The following is a 15,039-nucleotide window of genomic DNA, read 5'->3' as shown; positions in this document are numbered from 1 at the left end:
TACAGAAAAAATATATAATAGAGTTTACTAGAAGCTGGGGGACGAGGGAAATGAGAAGTTACTGTTGAAGGGCATAGAATTTCTATTTGAGATTTTAAAGTTCTGGAAAGCAGTGATGGTTGTACAACATTATGAATGTACTCAATGCCACTGAACTGTAAACTTAAAAGTGGTTAAAATAGCAAATTTCATATTATGTATATTTTATAACAATACAAAATTTTAAATCTCATTTTAAATGTTGTATTATCATTTATTTTGATTGATAAGGTTCAGCTGCAAAGCATTAATAGATTTAAATATCTCCTTCTCATAGGTACCCAGAACACATTTTCTAAATTCCTACAATGCTGCCTGAGATGCTGCTTCTGGTGTTTGGAAAATGCAATAAAGTTTTTAAACAGAAATGCCTATATTATGGTAGGTAGATTATTTTTTATTTACTAAGCTGCTTCTTTGCAATCCCAAACCTCATGTCTACATTGCCGTCTCTAAAGCACTTTTACATCATGCAGTTGAATTTATCACTATGCTGATAAAAGGCCTGTTAATCCAATGCCTGATTCAGGGATATGCTTCCCTAGTTGAGATAGTATCTGAACTATACTTTATTATTACTTTCAATATTTTTTTTTGAGAGAAAAAATATTACACACTTTGGAAACGTATAAGTGTGCTGGATAAAAACGGTTTGGTGTGTCTTTGGCATAGTTTAGTGGGAAGAAAGAGTATTTAATCTATGTTTCACTCTGAGAAGAAAATACTTTCTAATTCTGGAATTTACATAATTTTAAAGAAGAGTCTTATCCTTTTTATGAATCTTGTGTTAGAATGTGTGGAGATTCACAATGCTTGACTGATTTTTGTTTCCTATGGCACTACGGAAAGTCCTACATAGGTTTTTTTTAACATAAGGGATCTGGAAATATAATTTTTCTAACATTTAGAAAGCTGCAGTATGACCTTTTGACATTTGCTTATTATCACAGTAGCACAGGGTCTGGAAAGGTGATAGAAATAGTTATGGAGATTCAAACAGTCATTAATTTACCTCCAATGAGAGTATTATGTTGAGCCTATTCATCAATAAATCAGGTTTAGTGAAAGGCATTGGGTTTCCTTAAGAGTAATTTTTTATGTAGAGACCACAATATTTAACCTTTTCAGCAATAAACTCTAGCCCAAACATTTTAAAGGCAGAAGCCATTATCTGGAATTTGAGAAAAAGACCTGCCTCTGTTTAAGGCTGTCTAATCCCCCAGAGTTTGAGGGCATACAGCATCAGAAGCACACCTGACTGTCAATGACCCTGAGAGTTGTGCAGAGCTGAGGACACACAGTGTGTCCCACAAATCCACATGTTAGAAAGAAGAGTGGGGACAGCTCTACAAATGACAGGAATTAATTTGGTTACCTTCCTGTCATTGGATTGTCTTTTGATCTTGTTAGAGTATGTTACTGGCTGCAGAATAATATCAGCTGTCTTCCTCAGATTGCAATATATGGCAGAAACTTCTGCAGATCAGCAAAAGATGCTTTCAATCTGCTGATGAGAAATGTTTTAAAGTAAGTAATCAGGCTGAACATTGCAATTTAACAATTTAATGAACCTTGAGCATTACATCCTTCACATGTTGTTATTTAAAGTGTTGGTAGCATTATTAGATATGAATATTATCTTTTAACCTTATAGATTTAAATATTATCTCTCATACCACTAATTTATTTTCATATCTGAGAATTGTTGCTTCCATCATCCACCTGTGTCTTTAGGTCCATTGGCATTTTTTCATTTTTATTATCCCCTCTGCTCAAGAAATTCCCCCAGATGAACAATATTATCATCTTTCCCCCTCCCAGAATTGGTGGAGCCTGAGTGAACAAAATCAGAGAACAATACAGCATCCTGAGGACTCAGGGTGTCTATAGGCTTCAAATCAGAGACAGAGGCTGACACCACCACTGCAGGGCTCCTGACAGCCCTACAATGCCATCTTCTGTTTACATTAAAAATAAGTCAGAACATCATCCATGAGTTCCACCATCATTTCTTCCAAAACAATTGCCAAATACAGTTTCAGCAAAGACACCTCAAAATAAACTCATGAATATTTACTGTCATCAATTTCAAGTACCAAGTATATATATATATATTTTTTTACCCCACACCCCCCATCAAGTACCAAGTATATTTTAAACACAAAATTATACTTTCTTTTTTTCTGATATTCAGAGTTGCAGTTACAGATGAAGTTACATACTTTGTATTATTCCTGGGGAAAATTCTAGTTGCTGGAAGTATAGGTAAGTAATCATGATGAAAATAATTTTTTAAAAAGTTTAAAAGATGCTTGAAGAACTGCTTTACTACAAAAACTATATTCCTTTGCAAATATATAATATACATGTTCTACGTTTTCAATGTAGGTGTTCTGGCCTTCCTATTCTTCACACAAAGACTGCCAGTGATTGCACAAGGACCAGCATCTTTAAATTACTACTGGGTACCTTTGCTGGTAAGAGTTGGTGTCTGAGTCATTGCAGGCTGCTCTAATAAAAATACTATAGATTGGATGACTTAAACAACAGAAATTTATTCCTCACAGTTCTGAAGTCTGGGAAGTCCAAGATCAAGGTGCCAGCCAACTTGATTTCTGGTGAGGGCCCTCTTCCTGGTGAACAGAGAGACACCCTTCTGTATCCTCACGTGGTGGCGAGAGAGAGAGAGAGAGAGAGAGATTATCTCTTTCATTTATCTTCTTATAAGGACACTAATCCGATCCTCCTGACCTAATCACCTCGTAAAGTTCCCACCTTCAAATAACATTGGGGCTTAGGACTTCGGCAAATGAATTTAGGGGGTACACAATTCACTCCGTAGCAGCTGGGTATTGCTGATTCTGTGATTTATCAGAGATAGCACAATTTTTAAAAAGGAATAGGAGAAATAATAATGATAGCTAAAATTATTGGTCTTACTTTATGCCAACCCACATCCTACTTTAGAGACTGGGTTCCTTGGAAATAACCTGAGACAGAAGATTGCATGCAGAAGGTATGTCAGGAAGCTGTATCCTGAGATACACTGGTAAGAAAGTGAGGAGGGCAGGATAGGTAGCAGGAGAAGCTGACCCATGCCGAAGTTACAGCTGAGGCCTCAGAATTGCAGGACATTCTGGCAAAGGGGCTGGACCTTTGTATGCTGCATCAGGCAGTTTTTGATCATGAACTGACCCTGCATGAGGGTATAACTTTGGGTGAGGCAATTCCCTGCAGGAAGGGCAATTCTTAGTGAGGGAAGCAACCGAGTCATTAGCAGCCTAGATTTCCAACAATTGAGGATGGATGAGGCAGTGTAGATCTGGGTGAAGCCCTGCAGTATCTGTCATAATATATTAACTCATTTAACCCACATGTCAAAAATACTGTCGTTACTTACATTCTCCCCTCCCCCACTGCCAATTTTATATAGGAGACACAGAGAGGTTAATTCACTTGTTGAGTGCCTGAGCCGTGATTCAAACCCAGGCAGTACATGCTCTTAATGCCTAATGCTTTATTGCCTTGGTGTACAAGATACTAAAACTGAGATATTTTTGCTAGGTACTGGGGGTGGCAGGAAGAAAATGGGCAGGTCGTCAATGATGGACTGGATAAAGAAAATGTATTACATGTACACCTTGGAATACTATGCAGTTGTAAGAAAAAATGAGATCATGTTCTTTGCAGCAACATGGATGGAGCTGGAGGCTGTTATCCTAAGCAAACTGATACAGGAAGAGAAAACCAAATACTGCATGTTCTCACATATAAGCGGTAGCTAAGTGTTGAGTACACATAGACACAAAGGGGGAAACAACAGACACTGGGGCCTACTTGAGGGTGGAGGATAGAAGGAGGGAGAAGACTGAAAAACTACCTATTGGGCACGATGCTTATTACCTGAGTGATGAAATAATCTGTACACCAAACCCCTGTGACACACAATGTACTTATATGACAAACCTGCACATGTACACCTTAACCAAAAATCAGTTAAAAAAATAAAATTTTAAACATTCAAAAGAATATTCCAGAAATAAAAACACTGACATCAACTGACTGAAGAGATACAAAATATCATTGGCAAAATCTCTTTGCTTGATACAAAAATCTGTTCTCTCTTTCTTCTAAAAAGCTGGGCATATGGCCAGAATTCCTGGATTACTGTGTTGAGAAGGGTCGTTCTGTTATCTGGAACACCTATTATAAACTGTTACCCTAGGGAGAAATAAACCTCTGTTTTTTTTTTTTTTAAGAAAAAGAGAGAGGGAAAGAAGAAGGAAGGAAGGAAGGGAAAAGAAAGAGAGACAGAGAGAGAGAGAAAGAAGAAAGAAAGAAAAAAGAAAGAAAGAAAGAAAGAAAGAAAGAAGAGAGAGAGAGAGAGAAAGAAAGAAGAAAGAGAAAGAGAAAGAAAGAAAGAAAGAAAGAAAGAAGAAAGAAAGAAAGAGAGAGAGAGAGAGAAAGAAAGAAAGAGAAAGAGAAAGAGAAAGAAAGAGAAAGAGGAAGGAAGGAAGGGAGGGAGGGAGAGAAGGAAGGGAGGGAGGGAGGGAGGCAGGGAAAGAGGGAGAGAAGGAAGGAAGGGAGGAAGGAAGGAAGGAAGGGGAAGGGAGGGAAGGAAGGAGGGAAGGAAGGAAGGAAGGAAGGAAGGAAGGAAGGAAAAAGAAATGAAAAGGAAAGGAAATAGTACCTCCCAAAAAGAAAAAAAGGCAGTTAATGTAATAAAACTTGTTTAAGTCTCAGTACAAAGTATGCAGAAGCATTAGCATTGAACTTTTTGGTTTCTACATTAAACTCTTTTTCCCATACAGAGTACTTCAAAACTTTCTCATCATGGCTTTCATTTATAGCTGCATTATCCTTCTTCTGGACAAAGTAAATGACATTGTTCTCTTCTTTATCCATTTACAGACGGTCATTTTGGGGTCTTACCTGATTGCACATGGGTTCTTCAGCGTCTATGCAATGTGTGTTGAAACAATTTTCATCTGCTTCTGTGAGTATTCAGTATGTGTGTGCGTTTTCCCCCTTCAGTGGATAACTAAAAGGTGAGATGGTGAAGGCCCATGTCCCTAGCTGGCTTGGGGATCTGCTATTACCTGGCTGCAACCACAAAACGTGTTTATCTGGAAAGAGGTATTGCTTAGTAGATGTTCTTTAAACCTTAATACCTGAGAAATAAGTCAGATGCAGAGACAAATACTTCATGATCTCACTTACATGTGGAATCTAAAAAAGTCAAACTCATAGAAACAGGGTAGAGGGGTGCTGACCAGAGACTGAAGGGTCAGTAAAATAGAGAGATGTTGGTCAAAGGGTACAAACTTTCTGTTATGCAGGATGAATAAATTATGGCACTCACATGTACAGCATGGTGACTATAGTTAATAATACTATATTGTTAACTTGAAATTTGCTAAGCTCTTAAGTATTCTCACCACACACGCACACAAAGATAACCATGGGAGGTTATGGACATGTTCATTAGCTTGACTGTGGCAATCATTTTACAATATATTCATATATCAAAACATTATACACCTTAAATATTTACAATTGCTGTTTGTTAATTATATCTCAATAAAGTTGGAGAAAAAAATTACACCTCAACAAAGCTTGGGGAAAAATACACAATTTAAAAAGAAATCTTAACTGCTAAGAGAATGGAGTTTGCAAAGCACAGAAGAGTCAACTACTGACATGAACCTCAGTCTTCATGGCATACTGTTAGCATGAAATTATTTTGTTCATTTCTTGATTTTTTAAGTAAATAACAATGATTGGCTTCTGCCATGCTTTATTAACAGAACTGAAGACATAACTGGACTCTGGGAACTAGATATGTGGAATTCTTTACAGAGAGGATTTATAAATTCTGATAAAGCCAAGATGACAAAGTGGTTTCAGGGACATATAGGGCCAATTCAAACTGTGCATCACAATGACAAATGGATAGGATGCAGAGAGGAGTGCCTCTAGGAAACAGTTGGATTAATTTTGATACATAGAGTTAAAATACTTCTTTAGAGCTTTCATCACTGACTTATACATGATGCTCCTATAGTTGCATATGCAACTCCCAAACACAAAACAGGGATTCCTTTTTTTGGCTAGGCACTGTCACTCATACCTGTCATCTTAGTGCCTTGAGAGGCCAAGATGGGGAGAATTGCTTGAGACCAGTCTGGGCAACATAATGAGACCCTATCTCTACTAAATAAATAAATAAATAAATAAATAAATAAATAAATAAATAATAAATAAATAAATCAGGCACGTAGCACACACCTCTAGTCCTAGCTACCCAGGAGGCTAGGTGGGAGGATCACTTGGGCCCAAGAGTTCAAGGCTGCAGTGAGCTATGATTGTGTCACTGTATTCCAGCCTGAGTAACAGCAAGATCCTGGCTCTGAGAAAAAAAAAAATGATTTTTTAAATATTAGTACCTCACCTGAAAAGTCCTGGAGAACCTAGTAGCTAGCAGAAGCTTAATCTGGCCCTCACCTTCCATGCCATTTCTTTGGCAAACAACAGAAAGTAGAGTCAGTAAGTAAAAGAGCAGAACTTGTTAGCTGCACAACTACACATCCTGGGAGATTATTTCTTTAGCACATTGCCCTTAAGAGAAACAGAGAACATTTACTCTCTGACAGGCCATTACTGAGCAATCCACTTGTATAAAACTAACAGTTTGCATTTTAGAGTAACCCACAGCACCAACTTCACACTGGGATCAAGAGAGAAGATAACTATAGGGAGATGTATTCAAAGAAAACCTCCTATAAAATAGTTTGGCCTGGTTTTTTTGTTTGTTTGTTTGTTTCTGAGCCTATTAAAATCAATTCTCAATAACCAAAGAATTCAGGAGAACTTTATGTACTAGTTAGCTCTTCCTCTGGTGTAACAGGAATTAAAATGTTTAATGTTTTCCTACTGCTTCAGTGGTTTAAGAAAAGCTATCTATCAACAAAACATCACATGAACAAACAGTTCAGTATGGGGTGGAAGAAGGAGCACGAGTAAGGTTAAGCACTAAAACACGATGGAGACAGGGCTCTGGAATGCTCAAAGATCTCTCCTCTCATCTCTAACACTAATCATGGGAGCAATACCTGGAAATCACTGTGTGGCCTTCCCCATTCTTGTAGCTGAAAATACTTACCAAAATTTGTTTCAGGAAATGTCTGGAACCTACTAGTTTCCAGTCTTTACAAGTTTTGGCAAATATGTTGATTTTAAGTTTGGCAGTTGATTTTGAATTTGGACAGTAAGAAATGTTTTCCACCATCTTTATTAATCAACTGCCAACTCCTTGAAAGCCAGGTACATCAGCTTGATTCAGTGTATTGCATGTTGACATGAATCACTTCATTACAGAGACTCTTGTCTGTGATAACAAAGAACAAGGAAACTTAAATTGTGTTTCTCTTCCTCCCCTAGCTGTTACTATGGGCAACATCATACTTTGTAAAATATTTTTCTTAAAAGATGCCCTGAGCCAAATTCTGAATGTGTAGATTGATTGATTGATTGATTCCTATTATCTTGGCTGCCAGAAAACCGGTGATTTTTACAATGCCAACCATTTGTAAACACTTCATTTTTAGAAACATGGAATCTTGTTATTATTATAAGGTGCTGAGATTCTTGATCCCAGAGTGGGAAAAAAATAATAGTGGTAGATGATTATTAATGTGATCCAGGCCAGACTTCTTACCTGTACCTTAAGAGTAATAACAAGATAGCTATGTTATACATAGCAGTAATCCCTTCTTATCCATGGGGGATACATTCCAAGACCCCCGGACATGCCAGAATTCTCTAATAGTGCCAAACTCAATTGCTGTCATTTGGAACATGTTTCCATGTATGTCTTCCATCCACAAATGTAATGCCTTTTCCATCCTAACTAAGCACTTATCATACACTATGGCTATAACTTTTGCAGTTTGAGATACAACAACAAAAGTAGCTTAAAATTCTTTTTTCTTCTTCACAATTTCACATATAGAAGATTTGTTCTGCCGGGCATGGTGGCTTATGCCTGTAATTCCAACACTTTGGGAGGCCGAGGCAGACATATCACTTGAGGTCAGGAGTTCGAGACCAGGCTGACCAACATAGTGAAACCCTGTCTCTACAAATAATACAAAAATTAGCCAGGCATGGTGGTGGGCACCTGTAATCCCAGCTACTGGGGAGGCTGAGGCAACAGAACCACTTGAACCTAAGAGGCAGAGGCTGCAGTGAACCGAGATCATACCACTGTACTCCAGCCTAGGTGACAGAGCGAGACTTTGCCTCAAGCAAACAAAAAACTGAAGAAGATTTGTTCTTACGTAGATCTTAGCAACCTCAGCATACGTTTATTTCTTATTAACTCGAGAACTTTCACCTTTTACTTGAAGGAAGTATTTTACAGCTTTTCTTTGGCATATCCAAATTGCCAGCAATGCTAATCTTGGAATTTGAGGCCATTATTAACTAAAATAAGGGTTACCTGAACACAAGCACTGTGATCTTGCAACAGATAACTAAGAAGGCTACTAAGTGACTAAGGGAAGGGCATCCTAGACAGTGAGGTGATGCTGGATAAAGGGAGGATCCCCTGCCAGGATGGGATAGAGCTTGACAGTTTGAGGTCTCATTATGCTACTCATAATAGTATACACTTTAAGCCGGGCGCGGTGGCTCAAGCCTGTAATCCCAGCACTTTGGGAGGCCGAGACGGGCGGATCACGAGGTCAGGAGATCGAGACCATCCTGGCTAACACAGTGAAACCCCGTCTCTACTAAAAAATACAGAAAACTAGCTGGGCGGGGTGGCGGGCGCCTGTAGTCCCAGCTACTCGGGAGGCTGAGGCAGGAGAATGGCGTAAACCCGGGAGGCGGAGCTTGCAGTGAGCTGAGATCCGGCCACTGCACTCCAGCCTGGGCGACAGAGCGAAAACTCCGTCTCAAAAAAAAAAAAAAAAAAAAAAAAAAAAATAGTATACACTTTAAAATTAATAAATTGTTTATTTCTGGAATTTTGCATTTCATATTTCTGGACCTTGGGTAACTAAAACCACAGAAAGTGAAATTGTAGACAGCAAAACTGTGGATAAGAGGGGACTATTGTATAGGAATAGGATTAAGGACAAAAAAACAAAATGATCAGTGTCTATCATGTTCCCTCCTTTGCTTTTCATTTTGTATGTGAGGAAGGTCACTGTGAGGGCTAGTAGAAATCTACTAAACTAGTGACCCAACTACTCCCAAGAGTACAGCTACTATCTGCTGTGAACTGTATATATCTGGGGGAGGCTTAATTTCATGCAAATGTATCCTTGTTTCTCAGCATAATTCTGGTGCTTCCCCCCAACTACCCAGCAGGTGGGTGGTCAGTGAACATGTCATCAATTTAATATTAGCCTAAGCAAAGCTGAAAAATAAATTAACATATTACAAGAGTCAGAATACATTGATATTAGCTTTCAGATATAATCTGAGGAAGACTGCAAAAACTTAGGACAGGGTGTCTTGTAGTTAAGTAGAACAAGAACAAAACTAGGTGTCAAGAAGCTGAGTCCCTATCTTATCCTATTTACCTCAGAGCCTTTGACTTCAGCAGAGTTTTTTTATATCCCTGGGCCTCAGGGTCTTCGTCTGTAATATTACAGTATGGACTACCATTAGAAGTGACTTGAAAGTCTGAAATTCTGTTATTATTCTACATTTATCACAGAATTAATACACTTCCTATTCAGCCCATCCCGGAAGATTTGGCAATTTATATCTTTCTGAAATGCACAGTTACAGGATTTAAAGATGACATTTTTGAAGGGACATAGAAAATCTTCTTAGCCTTTAAAGTATCAAAATACATCTCTTTGAGAGTGGAAGGGATTTAGGAAGTTTCAGTGTTTCCTGACAGAGATTGAGGCTTCTTGCCTTGCCCAGCATCAGCAAGTAAACTGCACTCATTTGTCTTATATTTGACTTTCTAACATTGATTTTTCTGATTTTTCCCTGTTCGACCCACCAATTTATAAAAATATGTATAATTGTTCTGCTGCTGCTGCTTTTGTCTGCTTTGGCTGCTGCATATACAGGTGAAGATCTGGAAAGAAATGATGGATCTACAGAAAAACCCTACTTCATAACCCCTAACCTGCACGGAATTCTGATCAAGAAGCAACTAGTTCCCCAGAAGCAGAAAGAGTAGAAAAGCTCCAAACAGTGTCACTCACTTTTAAGTAGAAGTTGTGTAAATTAGGTTGATTGTAATTTGGAAATGTCGCTTTTGAGTAATGTGAAATTTCTGTGCTTAATTGTAAAAAGTCAGCGCCTGGCACCACCTGAGGTGTCAGGTATTTGATGATGTTCGCTGCTGTCTGCTTTATAGACGGTGGTCCCAGCTAAAGATCAAAATGTTAATGTCAAATGTTTTTTAAAATCTGTAGCCGAGAGTGTTTTAATAACTTTTATAACTCAGTGTGCTGTTTTCACTGCAGCACTTTGATAGCCTTTCTTTTTATAAGTGTATATTTGTAAAGGATATTCAGGCAATTTTTAAAAACACTATAAATGTGTAATTAATTAGCCATAAAATATTGATTTATAGTTAACCAGCCTATGGTACTAAATTTGTAAATATGGTGCTATGGTTATATTTATACTGTTCGAGCTGGTGGACAACTCTCTAAACTGTGATTAAACTTGTATTAATGGTTCCCTAGGAAATATATTTCAGTGAGTCATGTCCATAACAAACATAGATGTTGATGTTATACAGGTTCTACGGAGAGCATTACTGGGTAAAAAATACTGTGGAACCTTCAGAGCCCATTCTGTTTTAGTGAAATGATGTTTATAGTGAAGTTGAATCTGAGTTCTGGAGTGTCATTTCCAACAACATGAACCTCTGTCCATGATGAAAATATTCTGAACAAAACTGAAATTGTTACATAACTCATGCCTTTTGTCTTTAACCCAAATTTCTTATTCCCACTATATAGAAAATCAATATGAATTCGTTTCAGAAGAGTGATTATATCTTTTCATGAGCATACCTGTGTTTCTAGATTAAAGAGATTGTATGGCTTTGTTCTACAAAAGGTTTGATTTTGTCTCACCTTTCAGTGAGGAAAGAGAAAAGTAAGACAATTCAGATTTTACCCTAAGGAAATATACTGTCATCCCTCCATCATCTAATACCTTTATGAGGGAAATACTGCAGGTTAGGAACTCTCTCCCTGCAGGGCTTAGGAGGAAAGTTGTTGCCACCTGCCACCCTTGGCTGCCTGAGGTTTCTGATAGTCATGCGTAAGTTTTGAATGGGAAAACAAAGCATGAATCAAACACACACCTTGCCTAGCCATCCTCTGTGTGCAAATGTGTATGATGTGGTTAACCGTGTAAAAATGCACCCCAAAAGGAGCATTGAATCAATTTGTATTTTCTTGGCTTTTACCGTAAGCTTTGTGTATAAGGATTATTTATGTATTGACAGAAAGGAACATGTTGATCTAACATGTTGATCTGAATAGCACCCATATATCCAAGAAAAGAGTCAGAAATGTATTATTGTGTTATAGATTGATCTAAATGTGTATTAATTATCTTCAAGTGTAGAAACCTAGATTTAAACTGACTCTGCGGCAGATTAATTAATAGCAATAGCCAATGAATAGGGAAGATTTTTAATGTGTAATGACTACCAGCTTGTTCTTGGCTTACATTCTTGAGATTATTGTATTCAAAAGTGTCGGTTGGCTTCACATTTTGGCAGAGTCTTCTGCATTCTTATTCTCCTTGAAGCATAATGCAGATAATAATGACAACTTATCTTTCTAGATTATTATTATTTTATTATTCAACAAGACAAGGGCCACAACAAAGGACCAGTAGAATAGTGACCTCTACCTGAGAATTTGTTGTAACTATAAATGTCTGTGCTCTGCCCAAGAGATTCTGATATACTGTGATTTGATGTAAGCCAAGATGTGAATTACTATAATGTTCTCTAGTTGATTCTGATAGACCTACAGGTTGAAAAATTGGCCAGGTGCAGTGTCTCACGCCTGTAATCCCAGCACTTTGGGAGTCCAAGATGGACAGATCACTTGAGACTAGGAGTTCCAGACCAGCCTAGGCAACATGGTGAACCATCTTTATAAAAAATATAAAAATTAGCCAAGTGTGGTGGCGCACACCTGTAGTCTCACCTACTTTGGAGGCTGAAATGTGAGGGTGATTTGAGCCCAAGAGGTCGAGGCTGCAGTGAGCCATGATCACACCACTGCAGTCCAGCCTGGGTGACAGAGAAAAACCCTGTTTAAAAAAAAAGTTGAAAAATCACTTGAATAAAATATAAATCAACACATAAAACTAGTTGCCAATTTATATTATGAGCTAATGTCTAGTCAGAAAATATTCTCCATTTACTACTTATTTGTGTAATTGAAATGTGTAGAATAAAAATGAGCATTGTTTTTGAGAAGATATTTAGAAGCCATTTTCTTACAAAGCAATTAAACTAAAAACTGTGAAAAACCAGGGCAATGTTCCTCAAAATTTGCAGTGGATGTGTTTGAAATCTAAAATTTCACACGTATTAGTTTTCAAGGCTATACTATCTAAATTATTGATGGCAAAAAAATCAATTTTAAACAAGTATAGTAATTTAGAAAGTAAATTGAAAAAAGAAGGTGAAAGTTATTTTCTCAATCTTGCAACTGAGAGACACGCAATATTGTCAGAATCTGACCTGTTACACAGAATGAAATAATATCTACTGACATAATCACAAGGGCTGATTGTTTTCTCATAACTATGTTTACAATAACGTTGATGCCAAACTATGCTGTTTAAAAAACAAAAACAAACAAACAAAAAGAGGATTTTGAACTGCTGTAAAGCGAGTATACAGCAGATGGCGATGTTACTTCTCTTACAGTTCTGCTTTGCTATTTACTCTGTACCATTCTTCCTCCTAGTGGAAGATTTAGAAAGAAATGATGGTTCTACTGCAAGACCTTATTACGTGAGTCAACCTCTGCTGAAGATTTTCCAGGAGGAAAATCCACAAACGAAGCAGCAGTAGAAGAGCAAACTGGTCGTCCTACAGCTGTGTGTCACCTTTTCTCCATCTGCTGTGTCCGTGCAACATTTGTTTCCTAAGTGCTTTGTGTTTAGCAACACTGTATTTACGACCTTGTTGGCTTGCATTTGCGTGTTTTAGACCAAAGCTTATACTGTAATATGTGAAGCCATCAGAAATCGCAAGGGAATTGTTAATAACATAAAACATTTTTATACTAAGATCATTTGTTTGGTAATTCATTTTTAAAGAGTGGCTTGGATGTTTTGAAAATAATACTGAATATGTTAATATTCTTTTAAATCTTAGATTGAAAAATGATACATTATTTAAATTGATAGCTCCTAATATATTTTTAAAATTAAAACGAAAAGACTTCTTCTGCAGGGAAAATTGGTCAGCAAAGTGAAATTTAAAAGTTTAAAGCTTTTCCCACTCTTGTTGGACAGTAAATCAGTGAAAGGACTGCCCCACTTCAGAGTTTGCTCTCTTTAAGTATAGAACGTTTCCTCTTAAACAAATTGCCAATCATCCAGCCTTTACTACTTCGCCCTCTGACAAAGTGCCTTACTGGCTGTTTAATATTACCCAGCTTTTATGGGCAAGTTTACAAACGTTGTTTTTAAAAAAATTAAAACTTGCAATGTTTCGTGATGAAAACAAGTCTTCTTGCATTTGTTTCACTCTTAGCTCACTGATTGGAAAACATTTGTCATTTTGCTCTGTTTGATATCCTCACTATTATGGAATACATTGTGCAGCTAAACAATTTCCCTTGCGCCTAGTGGACATTCCTGAATGTGTACTACACGCAAGAAGAAACAAACCCCGAAAGAACACTTGTTGGATTTCTTTCTTTCTTTATCTATTTATTTTTTTTACTAAAAGAGAAGTTTTAAAATGAAATGTTTTCTATAGTAGATCTTTGAAAATACAATAGGTATAATACTGCATTTCTCAGTGTTTTACAAAGATCGGAAAGGGAATCTTCTAGGAATTACAAAGGGAAACTTTACTCCTCGAGAGGGTGCTCACAGATGTCATGTACTGAATAGCTCCCTTTTAAATGATCATTTATTTTCATCAAAGCCTATTCTATATATGCCACTTCATTTTCTAACTTTTGGTATGAAAAAGTCAGTTTACTTACAATATGTTAGTTGTATTGTGCTACTATAAACAGGAACATAATTTTCAATTCAGTTTTAAATAATTTTACCAGTACTACTAACTTTTAAGGAAATTAATTCAGTTGGTTTCTCACTGTTACAGAAAGAGTTCATAAAAGTATTCACCCTAAGAGAATGCCAATCATATGATGATAATTTGTGAAAGCTTTGAGAATCAATCATCAGTAAGTTACTATCAGTTTATAAAATATTATCACATTTGTTTAAATGTGACTTTAGATACTTTTATGCCAAAAATAAACTCACATGAGCACATGACAGTCTGAGCTCTATAATCAGTGTGCTTCTGCTGTGCAGAAATGTTAGAAATGTATTGTCTAAATATCTTTGATAATTAAAATGTTTAATATTTAATGAAATTTGTTGTTACTTATTGTTTTAAAACTATTTGTTTTTTCTTTTAATAAAGATTTAAATAAGAAATATCTGTCTGTCTTTTGATTTAAGCTAGAAAAAGAGAAAAGCTTTTGCTTTCAAAACCCACTATACTATGACAGTATCTTCTCTGTACCAAATGTCTAGGTGGGTTTTTTATTTTAATCTAGATTTATATTTTTTAAATTTCCACTTTTCTCCAGCTGTGCATTGACAAATCAAGTAACTGAAACCGATAACTTATACAAAGGAAATAAGTCAAAGCTAAATGGATGAGATACAAAAAAATTTTTAAAAACTCAATTTTTTTTTTAAAGCCTAAATTAGTCAGTTGTTCTTTGTTTTCATTTG

The 15,039-nt window shown here is 36.8% G+C and overlaps 1 protein-coding gene across 2 annotated transcripts in view; it reads left to right on the top strand.

The window, feature by feature from the left end:
• The window catches only part of SLC44A5 (solute carrier family 44 member 5), a 391,705-nt gene extending 376,969 nt beyond the window's left edge, over window positions 1-14,736 (top strand). For both annotated transcript variants that reach the window (XM_033225324.1, XM_033225325.1), the window contains 6 exons: window positions 317-420; window positions 1,493-1,566; window positions 2,234-2,304; window positions 2,428-2,516; window positions 4,951-5,035; window positions 13,020-14,736. In XM_033225324.1, the coding sequence (XP_033081215.1) occupies window positions 317-420; window positions 1,493-1,566; window positions 2,234-2,304; window positions 2,428-2,516; window positions 4,951-5,035; window positions 13,020-13,126 (530 nt within the window). In that variant the 3' untranslated portion in view covers window positions 13,127-14,736. The remainder of the gene's footprint in view (window positions 1-316; window positions 421-1,492; window positions 1,567-2,233; window positions 2,305-2,427; window positions 2,517-4,950; window positions 5,036-13,019) is intronic.
• Window positions 14,737-15,039: the final 303 nt, after the last annotated feature.

Source organism: Trachypithecus francoisi, unplaced genomic scaffold (genome assembly GCF_009764315.1).
Source record: "Trachypithecus francoisi isolate TF-2019V2 unplaced genomic scaffold, Tfra_2.0 Lachesis_group12, whole genome shotgun sequence".
NCBI classification, from domain to species: domain Eukaryota; kingdom Metazoa; phylum Chordata; class Mammalia; order Primates; family Cercopithecidae; genus Trachypithecus; species Trachypithecus francoisi.
The sequence above is the reverse complement of the archived record's forward strand: the minus strand, read 5'-3'. Positions and strand labels throughout refer to the sequence as shown.